Here is a 22,854-nt window from a genome sequence, read left to right as displayed (position 1 = left end):
CTAACTCACTGTGTCTAAGTTAAAATAGACCAAGGAAAAATGAATATGTTAATTGTTTAACATTAATTTGATCCGAAGTTTATTTAAAATATAAGAGAATTAGGGCTTCCCTGGTGGCGCAGTGGTTGAGAGTCCGCCTGCCGATGCAGGGGACGCGTGTTCGTGCCGCGGTCCGGGAGGATCCCACATGCCGCGGAGCGGCTGGGCCCGTGAGCCATGGCCTCTGAGCCTGTGCGTCCGGAGCCTGTGCTCCGCAACGGGAGAGGCCACAACAGTGAGAGGCCCACATACCACAAAAAATAATAATAATAAAATAAAATAAAATATAAGAGAATTATAAAATGCACGGGCAGTTTTTGAACAACATACTGCCTTCAGCAGGTCTTCCAAAGTTCATTAGAATATGTGCTCTTTGGCTGCTCTTACAGTGTCAGGAACATAATTGTTCCTCAGTAAATATTTGTTCTGTGAGTGAAGTTCATCACCTAATGAAACCTTATTTCATAAAGAAGAGGATTTTCTAGGTTGCATTAAAAAATTAATTCTTGGTTGTAAAGAACATATCAGTAAAGAAAGGTGAGTATTTGATGGAAACTGTGGGTTTCCTCTGTTGTGTTGCTTTCTTTTTTTTCCTTGAAGTAGAATCATGATTCATTTTGAGATGATTTTTTTTTTTACCTTTTCTTTTTTTTCTGCTTTTCCTTTTGGGTGTTATGGTAGACATTGGCCTTAAACTCCAGGCAGGGTTAGAAGGAGAGCTGCTTAATATTTGTCATGAACATGAGGAAACACAGAAATGGGAAAGAAGGCATGTAGAAGGAAGCACAAACAGCAGCCCCGAAGTGAGAATAAGGAATATGGAGGATACGGAAGAAGGTGAATTCAAAAAGGAAAAGGCCAAAGGTACCAGAAAAGCCTCTAAACTTCAGTTCTTGGAGCAAAAGGAAGGTTTGTTTCTGGGTGACAGAGGTGACCATTACCCCAAGTGATTGCTAGAAGCTTACAAGCCATAGAGTAGGACAGACAAAGTTCCTGTCTTGTCAGTTTGGAGAAAGTATGATGTGGTATGTTCTGTCTGACTGATCAGGGCATGTGAAAAGCAGAGAGAGAGAGAGAAGGAAATCTATTTGTACAAGCATTGAAGGAAAAAAATCAAAAGGGGGAAGGTACCCAAAATTTTACCACCTTAACACATCAGTTGGTTTCTTTTACATCATAGTGTTAGACTAGCAGTGCTCTAGAACTGAAAGGAGACAGTTCTGTGATATACATGCCACTTTGTACACACACAGACTATATGCCACACAGGGAAGAGCTCTGGGGAGATGTGTTCCTATCTGCAGATGTTTTTTAATTGAGGTGAAATGTATAGAACATAAAAGTAATAACCATTTTAAAGTGTATGCATTTCAGTGGTGTTCAGTACATTCATAGTATTATGCAACCACCACCTATATCAAGTTCCAAAACATTTCACATTCCGTCATACCAAAAGAAAACCCTGTACCCATTAACGAGTCATTCCCTATGCGCCCCCTCCCCCGCTCCTCCCAGCCCCTGGCAACTGCCAGCCTGCTTTCTATCCCCATGGATTTGCCAGTGCTGGATATTTCATATAATTGTGTCTGGCTTCTTTCATTTAGCATGTTTTTTAGGTTCATCCACGTTGTAGCATGTATCAGTACTTCATTTCTTTTTATGGCTGAATTGTCCATTGTATAGATATGAAAAAATGTCTACCCATTAATTTATTGATGGACAGTTGGATTGTGTCTGCATTTTGGCCATTATGAATAATGGTGCTGTAAACAGTTGTGTACAAGTTTTTGTGGGGACATATGTTTTATTTCTCTTGGGTATATGTATAACTAGGAATCGAATTGCTGGGTCATAAGGTGAATTCTGTGTTTAACTTTTTTTTTTTTGCAGTACACGGGCCTCTCACTGTTGTGGCCTCTCCCGTTGCGGAGCACAGGCTCCGGACGCGCAGGCTCAGCAGCCATGGCTCACGGGCCCAGCTGCTCCGTGGCGTGCGGGATCTTCCCGGACCGGGGCACGAACCCGTGTCCCCTGCATTGGCAGGCGGACTCTCAACCACTGCGCCACCAGGGAAGCCCTATGTTTAACTTTTTGAGGAACCACCAAAACTGTTTCCCATAGCAGCTGTACCAGTTACATTCCCATTAGCAGTGTATGAGGGTTCCAGTTTCTCCACATCCTCGTCAGCACTTGATAACTGTCCTTTTTAAATTCTAGCCATCCTAGTGGATGTGAAGCGACATCTTGTGGTTTTGATTTGCATTTCCCTGACGACTAACGGGGATGAGCATCTTAGCATGTGCTTTTGGCCATTTGTGTATCTTTTTTTTGAGCAGTGTTTATTCAAGTCCTGTGCCCATTTTTGAATTGGGATGTTTGTTCTTGAATTGTAAGAGTTCTTTGTATGTTCTGGATATTAAACTCTTACCAGATAAACGCTTTGCAGATATTTTCTCCCATTTTATAAGTTGTCTTTTCACTTTCTTCATAATGCCCTTTGAAGTAGTAAGTTTTAAATTTTGGTGAGTTCTACTGTGTTTTTTCTTGTGTTGCTTGTGTTTTGGTGTCACATTTAAGAATCCATTGGCAAATCCCGGATCATGAAGATTTACTCCTGTGTTTTCTTCTAGGAGTTTTGTAGTTTTAGCTTTTACATTTGGGTCATTGAGTTAATTTTGCTATATGACGTGAGGTGGGGCAGGGGGACGTGCGTGCAACTTCATTGTCTGCATATAGATATCTAGTTGCCCCAGCACCATTTGTTGTCCCCCACTGAATACTTGGCACTTTTGTAAAAAATCGGTTGGCGGTAGATGTATGGGTTTATTTCTGGACTGTCTGTTCTATTCCACTGATCTGTGTGTCTGTCCTATGCCGGTATCACAACTGTTTTGATCACTGTAGCTTCATAGTAAGTTTTAAGATCAGAAAATGTGAGTCCTCAACTTTGTTGTTGTTTTTCAATATTGTTTGGCTATTTGGGGCCTGTTGCAATTCTGTGTGAATTTGAGGATCAGCTTTTCCATTTCTGCAAGAAAGGCTGTTGGAGTTTTAATAGGAATTGTATTGAATCTGGAGATTGCTTTGGGCACTATTGCCATTTTAACAATCTTAAGCCTTCTAATCCATGAACATGAGATGTCTTCCCAATTATTTAGGTGTGCTTTAATTTCTGCTGCAGGATTTTAAAAGAGATGCTAGAGTATCACTTACTGATGCATTTGATATTACAAAGGCCCTGTTTAGGTGCCCTTGGTATCAGGGACCACAGTAGAAGACAGCATGCGCCTCTTTTCAGTAGGCAGTGTCTTACCCACCTCTAGAAGGCCTGCGTATGTATGCATGTGCGCTCAACAAAGTCACCAGGGCATGGTCAATGACAGCCAGCTTCACTCTGCAAAGTAAAGGCCTTGATGTCTAGGTAAGGTCATTAACAGGATTACCGAGCTGGACAGAACCTCAGAGATTGTATAGTCCAGCTTCTGAATTGGTAAAGGAACTCGGACCCAGTTAGCCCAGACCAAGAATACAATTCAAAGCAGACATCTGTGATTTTTATTGGGTTTGTGTTTTTGTTTGTTTATTGTGTTTTTTTTAAATTAATTAATTTATTTCATAAGGTCAGGTCACAGCAGAAAGACACTCTACACAGAAGAGTAGCCAGAGTTGATCATTTCAGCAATCCCAAGAATCTTGTTTCAGAGACATGACATCTTATGTAGGGGGATTAAAATGGTTGCATGAAAGCATTCTAAAGTGGCCCTCGAGGAAACCTTTCTGAATTTGAGAGAGCCCATTTTGCTACAAACGTTCTGAGTACCCTCCTGCTATAACTGTGCATGCTCTTGCTCTGAGAGGAAGGGAGAAATTGGTTCGTGGAACTTGGGCTTGCTGCTCTTTCCCCAGCGTGGCTCCTCCCCCTCAGCTGTAATGAATACTCAGGCAGCACAGCTTTCTACTTCAGGCAACACAGCTGGGGAGGGGGAGACGGCCCGGAATCCAGCACTGTCTTGTGACTCTTCATGTATCTGTTTGTAATTTGGTTATAACAGACTTGAGAAAGTCTTTGACTGTAGCTGAGGGGCGCTAAACCGAACTGCTGGCCGTCTGTTGTCTTTGGCAGCATCCCCCATCTCCCTGCAGGGAGCAGGTGGTTAGAAGTGTTCATTCCTGTAATGGGATAGGCAGTAGGTGGAGATAGAGAGCTCCTTTTTTGTCAGCTTTGGAGTAAATTCTCCCCTTTCCCCGTGATGATGAAAGCCAGTATCTCATCGTCCATTATAGTGAGGGCAGATGGGAGCAGGTGATCTAATCCTCATTTTATAATCGGAGGGGGTTTTTGTTTGTTTTTTCGGTTTTAAAAAAATTTTTGGCCACACTGCGTGGCATGCAGAATCGTAGTTCCCTGACCCAGGGATTGAACCCGTGCCCCCTGCAGTGGAAGCTCGCAGTCCTAACTACTGGACCACCAGGGAATTCCCTAATCCTCACTTTAGATGAGAAGACAAAGCTCAGCATTTATATGATCAGTTCAAGGTCACAGAGGAAGTCAGTGAGGACCAGAACCCCAGTCTCCTGAAACCTGACTCCAGTGATCATCTACTGTGTTCCCCTGGGAACTGAGAGGCCCTGCCTGGTCCCCCACTAAGCAGTCCTCTACACTCACTGCCCTTCCTCAGCATATGTCATTCTTTCCTCCCTAGACTAGCAGTGCTGTCAGCACCACGGGCTGTAGAATAGTTGAGGCAGGTCAGTCTGCTCACATGGGTCAAGTGATCAGGGCGGCTGTACTTGTATCCTTCCCCACACAGCAGGCCTTGGCTTGCTTACTGCTTTTTCACCCCTTTAATGTGGGATCCTTTTTTTTTTTTTTTTTTTTTTTTAAATAGGTTTCCCTCCAGTAGGTGGGGACTTTTCTTGAGTTATGTGGTTCTGTGAGTAATTTGGAGTTTGGAGGCAGTGTTTAGTCCTTGGATTCCTTCCATTCATTTTAGGTGCTAATTATATATAGCTCAGGCCAGATTTGCAGCTGGAACTTTTATCTGTCGGTGTGTGTGCTTAGGTGTGTGTGTGTGTTCTTTCTATATTAATCTCTTGTCACTCCACGGGGGAAAATGCCCCATATAATGTAGTTCACTTACTTGGTGACCTAAGGGCATGGTTCACTGACATTTGAGACTTTACACTGAAAAAAGCGATGTGATTTCAAAGCTCTCCCAGCTGGAATTCCATACTTTTTTTTTTTTTAAGATTTTTTTTTTTTGGTGTGGACCAATTTTAAAGTCTTTATTGAATTTGTTACAATATTGCTGCTGTTTTATGTTTTGGGGTTTTTTTGCCGCGAGGCATGTGGGATCTTAGCTCCCTGACCAGGGATCAAACCCACACCCCCTGCATTGGAAGGCGAAGTTTTAACCACTGGGCCACCAGGGAAGTCCCTGGAATTCCATACTTTTAGCCACAGTGTTATTTTTGTATTTATAGTTCAACTTTCGATGAATCCTCCTCCTTCCTGAAACAGCTCCACTGAGTTTTAGCTGGTATATGTGGCACTAATTTTTCATATTTATAAAGTGCATATACATATTGAGTCAAAACAGCATCCGGGCCCCATGTCACTGCTTGTCTGTGAAAACATTCATTCTTATTCAACTAATATTCAGTTCTTTCTCTTTTCTTTTTTTCTGATTATAAAGGAAGCACATCATAGGAAACGTAGAAAAATTAAGTATAAAAAAAATCGTAATCTCACGACCCAGAGATAACTACTTTTAGTTTTGGTATATTTCTTTTATTTTTCCCTCCTGTTTTAAAATTAAAATAATCATAGTGTCATGCTTTTTAAAACTTTTATGTGATCATTTTCCCTTCTTGACAAAAACTTTATAAACATTTTAAATGGCTGCTTGAATATCTGTGGTTGGATATTCAATAATTATTTTTATTGTACTGTTTCTCCCCCCCCCCCACTTTGGGCTAACTTTTAGTCTAGATTATTTCCTTCCTATAAATTTCTAAAAATTGATTCTGTATGTGTGCAGATGTCTGCTTGTCTCTAAGTACCCTGCAGGTCATATGCATTTCAAGGTCTTTGCCACCAGTAGGCATTTCTGTCTTAAGTGTTCTTGATATTTTTCAAAGCATCTTAGGCAGTCTAGAACTTTATTGAGCTTTATAGACAGACAGATAGAAGATATATATGTATAATATGTGTATATATATATCCACAAGTTAAGGATTAATCTTTGTTTTATGAAGGAATGAACATAGAATAGTTTAATTAGACAAATAGGGCTCTCTTCTAGGTTTTATCTGTTTACATGTGAAACGGCTGTGGGAAAATAGCAATTACTTCTCATTATAGTATTGACTTGAGTGAGCATAACTTTGAAAGCAGAGTTCAGATTACAGAAACTTGAGCTCTTGTGTCTAGGTGTCTGTTTGACCCAATGGGTACATGTTATTTTGAGCAAAGATGTATTTTAGTCTTTATGAATGTTCCTACTCCTGTTAAGGTGGGCCTTCTACTCCCACTTCAAGTTGTGATTTTTGAAGAAAGTAAAATGGGATTGTGGCATACTCTGCAATCTTCTAAGTTATATCTCTGACTTTGTTTTTCCTTATAAAATGTAGGGCTTGCAATAAGGTCAGAAAGAGTCTTTTTCCATGATTAGGGCTAAACTGTGCATGCTTATAATGAGTCAACCTGAAAGCTTTACAAAGTCCCTGAGGTACATACAGCATGCTTCATGTAAAGAAGTGATGGTACCAGCCAGATGTCATTATGACTCTGCCAGCCTCCTTATTTGTTCTCTTCCTTATTCAGGTTCTTTCAGCATCTTTAGGAAAAAGTGTGGACCACTCTCTTGCTTCTTCCAGTCATTAGGTACTTTGAGCATTTTAAGCAGAGTAACTTGGCAAATTTCAACTCAGCAAAAATTTGCCAGCAGCCTTCTAAGCATTCTTGAGGTTTGGATAGTGATTATATATAGACACACCCCACTTTTTCTTCATGATGTCTGGTATGATGTATTTGGTGCTTTTCCGAGTCCTTTTATTTTGCCCATAGTGTTTCTGCTCCGTGGGACATAAACTCACTAGGAGTTATTCCCAGAAAGATACCGTTTGCCCCAGTTAGGATTTAGTGATGAGGACCTAAAGTGCCCATTCCAGGCTCTTTCTGTTCTGACTTTCTCTACTGAGGCCAGTGGTCTTTGCAGCCTCTTGTCTTTGGCATGGCTTTTCATTTATAAAATAACAATTTTACCCTCACCTGGGGCAAACAGTTTCCAATACTTGTCTAACCTAAGTTGTTAGTGTTTGCCTTTCTTTATCCCACAGGATCTTTAGGGCCAAGTTATTTTCCTTTCTGTGGAAGAAGTCTCCAGTAGGCTGGCTGAAGGGGTCCTTCTCAGCACGTGTAGCATGCTTTGCCTCTCTAATATTTTTTTTAAATCACATTCACACAATCACACCCCTGCACCACTACCACTATCCTGTTGTAAGTTCGTGTCTCTCCTTGCTGCCTCTGCTTACCCCATTGCAGCTTAGCAGGCATATCTCCACTACTGTCTTTAGAATCTTCCACCAGTGGTGTAATCTCAAAAGCCAAAAGATACTTTTCAGTCTCTGTCTCTCATCTCCTTTTCTCTTTTTGGCCCTCTCTATAGCATTTTATACTGTTTAATAATTTTTATGTTTTCCTTTTCTGGTTTCTGTATCCCACCTTTTACTGGTTCTAGGACTTTTGTCCTTTAATCAGCTTTTCTCCATCCTTGCCCTGTAAATATGGGTTTTCCTTTAGCTTTTTTCTTATTCCAGACCTTTTCCTTGAGTGACATAAAGTGGCTTCAGCTACCACCTTTGTGCTGATGGCTTAAATCTCAATCTTTACCTAGACCCTTCCTTGTACTTAAGGCCCATTTATCTTATTTCCACAGACACTTCTTACTTAATATGGTCAAAACATACCATCTCTTCCCTTCCAACCTTTCCTTTCCTCCTCTTCCCCTCTCTTGGAGAAGAGCATTGCCATTCATCAAAACCAGACACTGGACCTCATGCAGTGTTTCTCTCCCTGTTTTTCCCACCTCCCACGCCAGTCATTTCACCCTCCTCATGTCCCAGTCTCTCCCTCAGCTCCTGTGCTGCACCTCTGCCAGACAACCTCCTGTCGCCTGTCTTCCACATTGGAGTAGTCACCAAGCCATTGTGATCTTTGTCTCCTCAGGTTTTCTTGAATTTGTCCCCCTTCTCTTCATCTCTTTTTCCACCTCCACCACCTTAGTTCAGGCTGTCACCATATCTCACCTGGTCTCTTGCAGTAGCCTGGTTACTGATCCATCTGCATTTGTTCTTATGCCCTGTGATCCATTCTTTTGCATGGCACCCTGTGATGTTTTCAGCATGCAGCTGTGGGCATGTCATTCTCTGCTCAAACATTTAAATGGCTTCCCATTGCTCCTAGAATATAGGCCCAAATCCTCGCATGTGGCCGTCCCCCTACCCCACCCCAGGACTTGGCCCCTGCTGATCTCATCAGCCATATCTCTTGCCGTGTTCCATTGCATTTTGTCTGTGCTGGCCTTCTTTTGTCTCTGGCTTCATATGTGCTAGTCCCTCAGCCTAGAACACTCTCTCCCTCCTTTACTTCCCACTGGTTACCCTTACCTGGTTGATCCCCATTCATCGTTTATATCCCAAGTCAAACAGTATTTCCCGGAAACCCCATCTCCACCCCATAAAGCCAGGTCTCTCCCCGCTGCCACCCCCCATATATACTGTCGTAGCTCCCTATCATTTTCCTTTAGAGCACCACATAGTTTGTCATTCTGTTTAGGGAGTATTTGGTGATTCTCTGACCAGATCATAAAATCCTGGCTGTATTGTCATTCTTTCATCCCCAACCCTATCCTGATGCTTGGCTCAGCGTCTGACCTCAGGTGGCACAGACGGTTGCAGTTCGGTTTATCTCCAGGTGCGGTCAGAGGATATCTTCAACGGGGACTCCTTCTGGCTGAGGACATTCCTACGAGATCTAGGCTTTACTCCTGAGACAAATTCTTTTTCTCGCTCAGCTTTTAGATTGATAGGGTTGGACTGTGGTGCCACCTAATTAAACATTCTGTGACTTTTTTCCCCTCGTCTTGGAGGTCATGGGCCTTTTCATTTTCTCACGCCAGCTTCTAATAAATGTGCTAAATTTTCAGGTCATACTCAAATGGTTTGTGGGAGGAAGGATTTTGTATCCCATTAATAATTCTCTTTTTCTTCAATTCTGTACAACTTTAACATATAAATCAGGAAGATTAAATATTACTTATAAAATAATAAACATGGGAAGAGTGATTGTTCTTTTCCCCTCTCAGATCTGCTCATTGACATGGAACAGTTTAACAAGTGCTTGGTCTCATTCAGAACTCAGCATCACCCCAGAATATAGGCATTATTTCCATTCCCATCTTAGGAGGATGCTAAGCCCAGCAAGGTAAAGTCACATGTCATACCACAGACAAGAGGTAGGGTAGGATCTGAACCTTGGATTTTCTGACTCTGAGTTTTTTCTGTTCTACCACAGAGACCTCCCTCCAGTGGGAGTGTGATATACCCTCAGTCTTTTGGAGGAGCTAGGAAATGCATTTTCTTCCTTTTTTTGCTAATGGGAAGGAATTGATGTTTTTTTATTGCTTATAGAGAGAGCTGTATCCAGATACTGTGCAATAACCTACAGGCTAGCCTGCTTCAGGCAGACCGTATAGCACTTAAAATTATAATAAGCATTGGTTAAAATTATTTTGTGTGAAAAATGTCCTTTTCCTTTCTGCCCTTTGCTTCTCATCTGCCTTCTAGGAATGCTTGACTCCAACAGTATCAGGCTCAAAAGGAGAAACAGGTGAAAAGTTGGCACCTTTGATGCTTGCACAGCATCAATAACCTGGTTCTTTATTAAAATAGTCATTAAGGAAGTCAGTTTGTGGGGGCTTTATCTGCATAAAACTTGCATATTTGAAGGTTAACTTTTTTAAAAAGAATTAATTATAAAGAATTCTTCCTGTACAGTAGTATTTTGGTTTTATCTGGTTTTGTATGAGGGGTCCATTGCATAAGTGGTGTAAGCATTTTTGAAGGACCCAGGTCATTTTTAAGTAAGTCTCTTTTTAAAGCACTTTTATGGACATCTGTTAAATTGTAAATTTTAGCTTTATGATTACATTAAGGTTTGAAAATTTGCCCGGTCCTAAAATTGATTTTATTTTTGTTAGTTTCATTTTTTATTAGTTTAGTTATGTGTATACAGTGACTTTTCATTCTTCTTCCCTTGCTTTTGCAACTCCCTATCAGAAGGGGGGGTTTGTTGTGATAGTAGAAGCTCCCTTAAACCTTTTGTGTAGAGGGTCCTCTGGGGAGAAGGAAATACCCTGAAAACACTTGGTGGTATGATTTCAGGTTTAAGAAGCCTGTTCCCACTTGATTCCTCCAGTGGCTGGTTGGATTGCTCTGAGAATACCCCCGATGGTGGTCATTTTGTCATTTTCCCTTCTGGGAAGTACTTCGTGTGTTCTGTTGGAAGGGGGTGGGGGTGAGGGATTTCCTCCTCTGCCTCTCTTGAGCTTTTGGGGCTGGACGAAGAATAAAATGGACAGAAGGCAGATTAAGAGGAGAAAAAGAGACAAATTTTCATCATGTGCATGGAAATCTCATAAACATGGGACCTAAGAAGTGGCCAGAGAAGGCAGCTTTTATGCTTTTTAGACAAACAGTACAGTTGTGAGGCTTTTAATTAGAAAAGACTCGAGACAGAGTTTAAGCCTGGGGTAGTAAATTACAGCGTAAAGTGCCGAGGTTTGTTTATAGAGGCTCTTCTCAGCGCTGAATTCCTTGTCTCTGACAATAAGTGTTTCCTTCTACCTCTAGGTGCAGAGAGTGAACCTTTCACGTGAGGGATTTATTTCCTGCTTTTCAGGGAGACAGAGGAGGGTCAGAGTCTTCCCCCCCCCCCCTTATATTAGTGGCTTCTTCAGCAGCTTCAATTCAAAATAATCAATATGCCATGGTGGCATATTTTGGGGCAGCCCATTCTGAGCCCCAACAATACCTTTATTACTGATTTTAGTAATGGAGCTGCAAGGCCCTGAGTACTGGGATCGGAGCCACGACTTCCTCTTTTCCCTGTATCTTGCATCTTATTCAGCAGCTCCAGCCCTGCTGAGACATCCCAGAATGTATCATTTTGAGATGTCTCCGCTGCCACTAAGTCATACGGAGCGTGGAGCTGGGTGAGAGAGAGGTGCAAGTCAGTGATGGGTTTTCAACGTTCCCGTGTAGATCCTTGAAGAAAAATTAAAAACAGCATTCTTATTTTCAGTCCAAAGATCTCTAGGTTGTATTTTCCCTTAAAAAAAATGAATGAAAGAAAGAGAAATTAATTAACTAATTGGGGTTTAAGTAGAAGCTGTGACTTCTACGTGTAGATCCTGTGAGCCTTAGTGGCAAGAGGTGAGCCTCCTGGCAGGACGAGGGGGCTGAGTGGGCACGTTAAGTAATCTTAGGGTGAGGATCAGCTTCCCCTTTCTGCCTGGCTCTCTTTACCCTTCATGCGATGAAGCCGTTCTTTGACTTTGAAGCCGTTCTCTGAACAGGGCCCTTCATAAACTTCTTCATGCATAATAACCCTTTATGATTCTTAATTGGGAGTAGCCAAGCAGTGGGTGATTTTTATATACCGTATGTCCTATAGCACAACAGGGCAAGATGAAGGAACACATGAGTCTTGTTACGGGAAATCTTATCAAATCAAGCCCCTGCCTGTGGTGTTATTTCTAACATAATATTTCTTACGTAAGTACTTCTTAGCAAGAAAAAAGTAGGTTTGACAGTGTTTACATTTGATCGGTATTTCTTGCATGAGTTGCTAGAGGAGATGCTTCTAATTTTGTTTTGAAAGTGAAATTCCTGTCGAAAGGTGACTGTGATGTCGGACCCGGTCATTTCTAACCATCTTATTATCCCCAAGCTCATCTGCAGCGTGTCAGATTTGGCTTACCGCTCTAACCAAAAAAGGCAAAGAATGTGTCAGCCTTGCTTCCTTCAGCCAGTTGTCTTGGTACTTCATGCTGGACTGTGTTCCCACAGAGTCAGCTGGATCCATAGGAGGCAGGGGGATGTTGGACACATTTTCTCCCTCTGGTTTGAAGTCTGTGAGGCAAGATTCCAGAGCTTTGTCAGGACCATAAATCCTCGGCATTATCTTAGAAATACGCGTTGGGCCTTTACCTTCTATGTTTTAAACATTTCTTGGCAGTCAAATAAACCCAGGCAATTCCTCACAGGTGCCTGCTTTCCCCTCCACCTCCTCTCCTCAAGGATCCTGAAACAGGGCAGCCGTAGCAGCAAATCTGGTGGAACTCTTGCCTGTTTCGTGGCTCCCCATGGCCTCTCTAGGGTGGCGTGGGGTTTGCTGCAGTAGGTGCCTGTAGCAGAATGGAGGATTCAGCTCAACCCATCACCTCTGCCACCACCCCAGTATAAATTATGCACGAGCAGGGAAGAAAAAGCAACAGCTGCCTGGGTTTGCCTTGTCTTTTCTTGCTTAAAGTAGGTAGTGGAGGAAGAGGCAAGTGTCTGTGAAGACAAGAGTATGAAAAAGAGCCATGTGAAGTGTGGGTGAGGTGAATTAGCTGGTAGGGAGAGAAGACTGATGAGCAGGAGTGGTGCAGCGGTGTCATCTGCTAGTGTAAATGGTACAGGGCTTGATCTCTCGAATTCCTGTACCAGGCAGGGGAGCATGAGCCTTAGATTAAAGACTAAGTCCTCTGTTACAAGTGTAAGGTATTTTAAACAAGGAGCATGTGACCACCTTGCCACATCATTTGTCTGAATGGTACTTGGTGTGCTAAAGAGACTGTGGGATGCAGCACACTTAATGAGTCAAAAGAACTTGAATAGGTCTCATCACTTTGAAGTTGGTTTTCATGGTATCATGAAACGAAGCCTGGATTTCTGCTGAGCACAGGAGTTGCTGAGGGCATGGTTTGGAACCTTGTAGCAGCAGAGCTTGTGGACCACAGTTGTCAGAAGGCAGGCTAGTAGTTTGAGAAAAAAGATTCTTGGATTCTCCTGAGGTCTGTTTCCTTTGCCCGTCCAGAACCTAAGAGAATAACTGGAAAGGCAGCTATCAAGGGAGTGCCGTGACCTGACTGGCAGATTCTTCACAGGGGCCACCGGGGAAGTCCCTGTTTTAACAGTTTTAAAAGAAGTCTTTACCTGTATTTAGATATTTAGAGTATATATATCTAGTCACTCTTGCTGATACATTTTGACCTCTTGTCCCATTGGTCATTTTTTTTGAAGGCTGTTTTTTAGAACAGTTTTAGTTTCACAGCAAAATTAAGACGAAGGTACAAAGATTTTCCACATACTCCCTATCCCCAGATATGTATAGTCTCCCAACTATCAACATTCTCCAGGTGTGGTACATTTGTTACTGTTGATGAACCTACACTGACACACTAATAATCACCTAAAGTCAGTAGTTTACATTAGGGTTCACATGGTGTTGTACATTCTGTGGGTTTGGACAAATGTATAATTTATCATTACGGTATTTTCAGTACCCTAAAAATCATCTCTGCTCCACCTGTTCATCCCTCCCTACTTCCCTCCAACCTTTGTCCCCATGATTTTGCCTTTTCCAGAATGTCGTATAGTTGGATTCATACAGTAGTTAGCCTTTTCAGATTGGCTTCTTGCACTAAATGATATACATTTAAGGTTTCTCCATGTCTTTTCATGGCTTGATAGCTCGTTTCTTTTTAGTGCTGAATAATATGCTGTTGTTTGGATGTACCAAAGTTTATTTATCCATTCACCTACTTAAGGACATCTTGGTTGATTCCAACTTTCGGAAGTTAGGAATAAGGCTCTTATGAACATTCGCATGCAGGTATTTGTGTGGGCATAGATATTCATCTCCTTTGGGTAAATACCAACAAGCATGATTGCTGGATCATATGGTAAGAGTATGTTTAGTTTTGTAAGAAGCCACCAAATTGTCTTCCAAAGTGGCTGTACCATTTTGCATTCCCAACCAGCAATGTATTTGAGAGTTCCTCTTGCTCCACATCCTAACCAACATGTGGTGGTGTCGGTGTTCTGTGCTTTGGCTATTCTAATAGGTGTGGGGTGGTATCTCAACAGTGTTTTAATTTGCATGTCCCTGATGACATGTGATGTCTTTCACAAACATTTTCTCCCAGTCTCTGGCTTGTCTTTTCATTTTCTTGACAGTCTTTTGCAGAGTTGAAAATTTTCATTTTAATGAAGTCCAGCTTGTCAGTTCTTTCATGGATCATGCCATTGGTGTCGTACATAAAAAGTCATCACCAAACCAAAGACCATTTAGATTTTCTTCTGTGTTATCTTCTAGGAGTTTTATAGTTTTGTGTTTTATCTTTAGGTCTCTGATTCATTTTGAGTTAATTTTTGTAAAGGATGTAAGATTTGTGTCTAGATCTGGTTTTTTGCATGTGGATGTCCAGTTGTTGAAAATACTATCTTTACTCCACTGTATTGCCTTTGCTCCTTTGTCAAAGATCAGTTGATTATATGGGTCTATCTCTGGGCTCTCTATTCTGTTGCATTGATCTGTTTGTTTATTCTTATGCCAGTATTGCATTGTGTGGATTACCTCAGCTTAAAGTAAGTCTTAGAGTCAGGTAGTTTCTAACTTTTTTCTTCTTTTTTAACATTGTGTTGGCTATTCAGAATCTTTTGCCTCACCATATAAACTTCAGAATTAGTTTGTCTGTATCTACAAAATAACTTGCTGTGGTTTTGTTGGGATTTCCTTGGATCTGTAGATCAAGTTGGGAAGAACAGACATCCTAATAGTATCGAATATTCCTATCCATGAACGTGGAATATCTCTCCATTTATTTACTTCTGTGTTCAGTCACAGAATTTTGTCATTTTCCTCCTATAAATCTTATACATATTTTGTTAGATTTATACTTAAGTATTTCATTGTTTTGGGGCTAATGTAAAGGTATTGGGTTTTAATTTCAAATTCCACTAGTTCATCGCTGGTATATATAGGAAAGCAATTGCCTTTTATATATTAACCGTGTATCTTGCAACTCTATGTTTTTTAATCCTTTTCAGTGAATCCCACTTTCATCCTTTCTCTAGTGATGCCCTCCTCCTAGGCTCATGCAACTGCTCTTAAAATAGAAATCCCTATGGGAAGAGAACGAGAAGAAATGCCCATGGCACAAGGAGGTATGGGCATGATCCATCCACTTTCAGAGTGGCCTGAAGAGAGGACTTTAATACGGAACATACTTCCTTTTAATAAAATGAAGTTTCTGTGGTGATATCTAGAATATAATAGCAGCCTAAGCATGATGAGATACCTCTCCACTCTCCTAAACAGGAATAAATGGGATTTTTTTTTTTAAGATTGCCTTTAAAGAGAGTTATTTGAACTTAGGGTAGTGTGGGGGTGTTATCAGATCAATCACCTTTCCTTTTTTAAAAAATATTTATTTATTATTTATTTATTTAGGCTGCACCAGGTCTTAGTTGCAGTATGTGGACTTCTTAGTTGCAGCATGCATGCGGGATCTAGTTCCCCAACCAGGGATCAAACCCAGGCCCCCTGCATTGGGAGCGCAAGAGTCTTCCCACTGGACCGCCAGGGAAGTCCCAGCCACCTTTCCTTTTGCCTTCAGGCGGACTTGCTCAATTAGTCTAAGGATTACGCAAGAGTGAGGACCCTTGGATTCTGATCTCAGGTCAGCTCACTAGAGACTCAGTGATTAACAAACTGTTCTTGAGGAATTCCTTCACCTGAAGTGCTCTGTAGCTACCAAGACTGGATGGCTCTGAGTTGAGGTGGCTTCCATTTGTCAGCTTTGGTCAGAGGATTTGGGCAGGGAACAAGGGGTAACTATTCAGTAACTCTTTCACCTTTTCTGTACCTAGAATTCAGGAGAAGTTAAATAAATGAATCCACGCCCAGTAATAGAGAATTGGTCTTCTCTATTAATTTCCTGTGAAGTCTGTGAAACCAAAGAAGAAAACTATTTGTGGAGGGAAGGAGAGAGAACCTTCACGTTTTAGGTCCTCAGATTTGAAAGTAGTTTTCAGTTTCAAGGATGAAAGGTGATTACTTTATGTGGTGTGCTTGTGCATGATATTATCTCTTATATATTGTAAATTCATTGGGCAGCTATGTAGACACCTACTGTTGAGAGGGCACTGCTCGGCGTGGTGGACGCTGGGTGAAGCATATAGGTCTGGACCTAGCCTCCCGACGCTTACTAGTTTGATGGAGGAGTCACTAACAATAATTAACGTAAGTCATTATTTTAGTTGTATTAGGTCTACGAAGGTAAAAAAGGGGGTGCCAGGAGAGCTTACTTTCTTAACCTGTCCCTTGTCTGTTCGTTTGATGGCTTGTGTGAGCAGCTCTCATTTCAGGTGGAAGGCTGACCACCACCAGTCATGTAGGGGTGGAGCCTCCCTGCCCATTTCCCCATTCCCCTCTTCCACTCCTTGCTTGGGATTTGTCTTTACAACTCAAAGTAACTGTTCTTCATTTAACCCTTTTCCTGTCTTATCACTCTTCCTAGGAGTGCTTAAGCTTATGCCCTCAAACCCTTTGCCTCTCTAAGTGTGCATAGGTGTCTGGCATGAAGGAATCTGGAACTTGAAGAAAAACCTTATGGGTGGTCCAGTTCCTTCAGTTTTCAGATAAAGAAGGATGAAGGAAAGGAGGGAACACGTCCACAGTCACACAGAAACTAAAAGAGCCAGAACTAAACCCAGGGCTTTGCGTCTCAGCCCAGTGCTTTCTGTTACCTTCCTGCAGGAGACGCTTTAGTCACCAAGGGCCCAGCCTCAGGAACCTCCTTATCTTTGCAGAAACACCAAGGAGGGTGACACAGTTAGAGGGAAAAAGTCAAACCCCAAAGGGGTTGTAAACCACAGATCTCACATGGTCCAGAGTTGTTACTCCATACAGATTTACCAAGAAGACCTTTTAGCTGGGAGCTGAGGAAAGAAAATAGTATATTCAGTTCCTGTCATCAGGGGAGTCATATTTTAGGGGAACATAGAAGTCTTGTATGTATGGAGAGAGTACCTAAGAGCAGTCTGTTAGGGGCGCAGTGCACAGGAAGGCCAGTGGAGATGGGGACCAATGTCTTGGATAAGGAGGAAAGATTTTTCTAGAGGAGTGGGACTCAGCAAGTAGGCGAAGGAGTGGAGTCAGGACTTTGCCAGGACCAGGAGAAGAAAGAGATCCCTTCGGGCTTGAGGGGAATCCTGAACAAACGGCCTGTGCAAGCTCTGGCATGTGCATGGGGGGGTTGGGAAGTTGTAAGAAGACCTTGCTGCTGGGAGCAGTCATGGAGATAGTGCCGTGCCATGCTTCCCTGTCTCAGAGGAGTGACTTGAAAGCTGGGCTTCTGGAAGATAAGTCTGTTCAGGGGAGTCTACTAGAAGGCGTCAGCTGGGCCTTGCTGCACTTCTCAGGTGTGGAACAAGGAAGTCCTGGACACAGGCAGTGGCAGTGGGAATTTTAAGCTACTGTAGTCCTTGTCTACGAAGATAATAACTCTGGGTTAATCTAAGTTTAACACACAAAATATAGCTTTATAGTGGTTTTCCTAGCCATGTCTAGGTGGAGTTTTCAAAATGATTGTAAAGCTTAGGCTTTATTTTATTTTATAAAGTATTCTGAAATAGATAAGAACCAAAGACACCGCAAATACAAAACATCACTTTTTACTTCCAAATCGCAAGTGCTTAGTTGAATACCATTTCATTCACTGTTGCCAGTATTGAACTCTTGAGCTTTCCTTTTTTTATTTAAAGTTTTGCCTTTTGAGAGTTTGAATGAATGTTTAGCTGAATGGGGGAGGGGCTGTCTGGTGAGGAGCACACAGAGCAAGAAGGTGAGAGTATCTGTATCTGCTCTTTAAACCTGACCATCAGCACACACAGACTTAACTGCATTGTGTTCTCTTTGTCTCCTTAGGAATATAAACAGAAGCTTGCTCGGGTAACCCAGGTCCGCAAGGAACTCAAGTCCCATATTCAGAGCTTGCCAGACCTCTCGTTGCTGCCCAACGTCACAGGGGGCTTGGCCCCCCTGCCCTCTGCTGGTGACCTGTTTTCAACTGACTAAGGCAGGTGTCATGCCCCAGACTCCCATCTGTACCAGCAGAAAGAAGAGGGCAAGTCATGGTTGGAAATAACCTAGTAGCCCCTGGTTCTATCCCTCTTTCTGCTCGGCCCCCCCCACCCCAGCCTCAAGAAAGAACCGCAGGGTCTGATTCTCCTCTCCAGCCTCTCCTGTTGAGCACAATTGAGGACAGTGGCGAATGGAATCCAGTTTAGATTTATATTTGGAAAGCATACAAACTCACTTCACGTTTCCATGCCCCTGTTGGTTTTCCATTCTTAGCTCTCTCTTTACACCCAAGAAGTTATGAAAATCATGTGTAGAAGAATCTCGTCTCTCACGACAGCATTGTGTCATGAAAGCAGCTTCTCCTTTCTGAGTTGGGCTTGTTCAAGTTCACCTGAACTTCCACTGAGGGACTCAGTTCTGGAGTAGTTGGCTTTCCTGACTGCCATCCACCCCAGAGATTGGAGGCACAACTGTTGAGCAGCTTTGCCATAAAGAGTTTGCCAAATCTCGGATCCTCCCTTAGTGTGACTTCTAGCAATGCGTAGTCAATGGTTAGGTGCATTTGTGAGCAGACTACAGGATCTAGCAATAACATTCAAAGCTGATCTGGGCCATCAAGTCATAGTTCAGAGAACGACTAACAGGGATCACAAGCATGAATTAAAAATAAGTTATTTGCTTTAGGGTTCCTATCCAACGACCTTCCCAGGCTGCACTTATCAAGGGTGCCACCCACTGTCAGCGCGTTCCTAGAAACATGATCTTTGCCCCAGTTGGTTGTGAAGGCGGTTGTTAGAAATGGCACTGTGGGCCCCCAAAGCTATAAAGGCATTCTGGGAGTCTGGGCTCTGCGTGGGTGCTGCTTTGACCCTTTCTTTTGGGGAGTCGGGCACACACTAACATTTAATTCACTGCGTGGGCACATGTCCACAGCATGGTGACTAAACTTGAAAATCTCCCCTGCAAATATGACACTCTGTGCATGCTTGTCTGTCCTTCGGTTCACACCACTGCACGTGTCCTTGTGCCCCTAGGAGGAGGAGTACTTTGTGTCCGATGTTACTGAATAGCTCATCTCGGGAAGGGGGAAAGTGAGGGATATTAATTGGGGGTCTTAATTCCATTATCATGCCAGCTGACATTATGACTATATAATGTAGTTAGGATTGTTACCTTGCGTTTAGTAAAGGTTAGGCCTGCTGACTGTAAGTCATGCTAATTTGGCAGGCTTATTTTTGACATTGGAAAGGGCAGAAAACAATTTGCCCAAATAGTGTAATAGGAATTATAGCCCAGAGGCTGAAATCCAAAAGCTATAAAAAGGAATTCAGTGGAGGGGGCTTCAGAATTTTCAGGACTACCAAAAAGCCAATTTACATGTAATTTTACATGTTCAGCGTGTTAGAACATAACGTCTGTTTTTAAAAGTGTAACAGGCTTCCCTTCGAGAAGCTTTCCTGCCTGCCATGAAGTGAAAATGATAAAAAGTCATAGCAGGTGTGCAGTTTAACTCTGTGTAGGACCTAGTAGCATTTAAGCTATTTTTCAGATTGAATACGGTCTGTGTGTTGTTTGCATATTGACACTGCCTGTTGTCCTGTCATTATTAAATTAATGAGTCTATATATAAAGTTTGTCTCCCAGAGGCCATAGGGCAGTAAATGACTTTTACTAAAATTGCAAAATAAATTCCAGTCTTTGCTGTTTCTGCATATAAGCCCCCTCCCCACGTGGTGTGCTGCTTTAGTCCCGCAGATGAGCTTGCTTCTGAACAGACCCATCTTGCACAAACTCTGTGCTTTCTTTCACCAAGGAAGCAAAGTCTTACCAGCCACAAACCAGCCAAAAAGGTATAGTAGATATCTGCTCTCATCAGCTAGATGAAAATGTTATAACATAATGGATTTTGCCCACTGCTCTGTTTTATCTGATTGAGTCTTTGACTAGAGATTGTCACATAATTCTTACAGCAAGAGCAAGAAATGAAACTGTAGCAATTATGTAAATGAATGTGTTGGCCTCTTAACACCTGTTACTAGTGGACTTCCTGTAAGGAAGTTAGTTCTGTTTTTTAACTCTTAATTCTCCCACATCCTCCCCAGGAGTGCTTTTTACTTCATTTGTTTAATTTAAATGAACCTTTCTCCTTGTACATGTGAGGTGATCTGGCAGGGCAGGGTGGGTGAATTTTGTTCTGTGTTCTCCTATACTTAGGGCATCCATCGGCCTCCAGGACCTTTCCTTCAGGTCTTCTTCCTCAGAAAGTCTTCAATCTTCCCTTGTTTTTTGTTCTGTTTTTTTTCTTAAAGAGTATTTTTAAAGCTTAAATTTGTATATTAATTTAGGACTTTATTTAGAAGTATAGGCTGCCATTGGCGGTAGCAGTATATTCTGAAATGTCTCATAGATATATATTTTTGAATAAAGATGGTGTTGTTGAATGACATTGTGTAATGTTTCTTTTCCCTCCCCTGTTAGGGAACACCCAAAGCTTTGTTTGTAATCAGTGGGTAATTAGTAATCATCAATAGAGATTGTGCTGTCTCTGCAGAGTCTTGTCACTTAGGAGTTTTTTTGACTGTTTAGTAGCCCATAAATACTTAGCACTTAGATAGTATTTTTTGGTTCTTTCCAGGGGGTTAATTAGCTTTAATTAGCCAATTCACACAGTACACAGGAGAGATACCTTCATAGTTTTATCTTCATTGTACGGAAGTGGGATTGATGGAGAGAGGTTAAATGACTCTTTGCCTAGTATCCTTAGTATCACACGGTCTCCGACAGATTAAAACTTGGAAGTTCTTTGATTTCAGCACTTCTGTTTGTACCACTAGGCCTCCTAAGAGAGATTTGATTTTGGCAGTACAGTGAAAACCACTCTGAACAGTAAAATAAGCATGTGAGATAATTGCAAACCCAAGGGGTATGTCTTTTAAAAACATTTTTTGTGGGTTTCTTTTCACTTTTAAATTCAGTGAGAGCATATTGACTATTATTGGTTAAAACTCAAAATAACAAAAAATGGTTTGAAATACTTTCCTTTGAAGCAACTGATATGTTTAGAAGGATGATTTTAACCTTTCTTACTGGGTGAGGGCAGCATTTACCAAAAGGAGTACAGTTACCAGTTTATCCCGCTTGTCTCATGACGCAAAAAAAACTGCTGTAGCCCTGGTCCTTCAAGGCTAAAGGCAACCCAAGATGAAGATCAGATTTGGAAAGTTGAGACTATGCATTAACCAAGTTCTGTCTTAAAATATAAAGGTTGAATGTAATATGTAAATCTCAGGAGACAAGATCTCCTTCTGTGTCCCCAGGTTTCATGGTCTAGTTAATGTCTTCACTCCTGCCTATAAATAGTAAGTCCATAATTCCTCTGGTTTAATTAGCACTTCAGGCTACAAAATGTGACTCTGAGGTCCTCAGAGCTGAGGATGGAACTAACTACCCAAGAGTTCATGAATCTGTCAAAATGCTTAACTTCCGTGATTAGAGCCATTAACAGTGTGACCTTCCTAGGCAAGGTGCTTTCCTCTCTGGGCCTCAGTTTTCTTATCTTTGAAGTGTATTGGACTAAATTGTTTCTGGACACCCGCCAGCCCTAAAGCATATGGTTGTTGTCTTGCAGGAGAAGAATGCAGGACTGAAGTCTGAGAATGCTGGATGGCATTTGCTGGGTTCTCAATAGTATTTGATAGATAGACTAATAATATCATCATCTTGCTGTATGCGCTTATTTTTTTAAAAGTTTACATGAAATCCTGGAGGCTGTGAGGATCAGAACACGAGACAGTGCCAAGACTAGGAAGATGAGAGTAAGCACGGTAGCTCACTGTCTGGGGACAAACAGTCTGCATTTGGTTTATTTGAGATCTTTAAGAAAAAGCCACCCTCCAACCTGGTTTGCTGTCTTGCTTTCTCTTAAGATCATTCATCTAGCTAAACTCATTTCTCATCGCCACCTCTGTGGGATTTTCCACTTAAAAATCATTTTTGCACTCTGAGGCACAGATTCAATTAAGAATCCTTTATTCTCCTGTACAGTATATTAGGATTTGCACAGCTTTACCTAGTGTTGGAAGCCCAGTTTGTTCAATTTTTTTAAGACGCTGAGACAGTTATTTTACATTAAGAATTCACTTCTACCCCTGGTTTGATAAATCTTAAAATTAGCAGTATGCATTAAAATTTACCTAATACTTTTTACAAATAAAAGGCAGCCGTAGCAAATGATAACCCCCATCTTCTGATCTCCTCTCACTGTGATGACCTTGGGCAAGTCGCTCAGCCTTTCAGGACCTCAGCTGCTGCTTAAAGGAAGTGAGTGAGGTTGACTAACCTATGAAGTCCTTTCCAGATCTAAAGTTCTGTGACTAGGCTTTCAGAATATTTCTTCCTATTGAGAATCTTATTAATAATACCTCTGTAGATTTTTAAATGCCAGTTATCTGTATGAACTCATGAAATCGATAAGGTAGTTATAAGCATACCTATTAATAACTTTAAATGAGATGTTTGTAAAAAGGACCTAGTACCATGTCTGGGACAAAGTAGGGGCTCAATAGTAGCTGTTACTATATTCAAATGATTGTAGTTATTTAAATGCACATGTAACAAGA

General features: G+C 41.7%; 1 protein-coding gene across 1 annotated transcript in view; it reads left to right on the top strand.

Moving 5' to 3' along the window:
- The window catches only part of RPRD1B (regulation of nuclear pre-mRNA domain containing 1B), a 58,096-nt gene extending 37,415 nt beyond the window's left edge, over positions 1-20,681 (top strand). Inside the window, exon 7 of the mRNA XM_081257773.1 lies at positions 18,080-20,681. Coding sequence (XP_081113899.1) covers positions 18,080-18,229 — 150 coding nt within the window. The 3' untranslated portion in view covers positions 18,230-20,681. The remainder of the gene's footprint in view (positions 1-18,079) is intronic.
- The last annotated feature ends 2,173 nt before the right edge of the window (positions 20,682-22,854 follow it).

The sequence above is a fragment of the Mesoplodon bidens genome (assembly GCF_964165515.1).
Source record: "Mesoplodon bidens genome assembly, chromosome: 15".
NCBI lineage: Eukaryota > Metazoa > Chordata > Mammalia > Artiodactyla > Ziphiidae > Mesoplodon > Mesoplodon bidens.
This window is presented reverse-complemented; position numbering and strand designations above follow the sequence as displayed.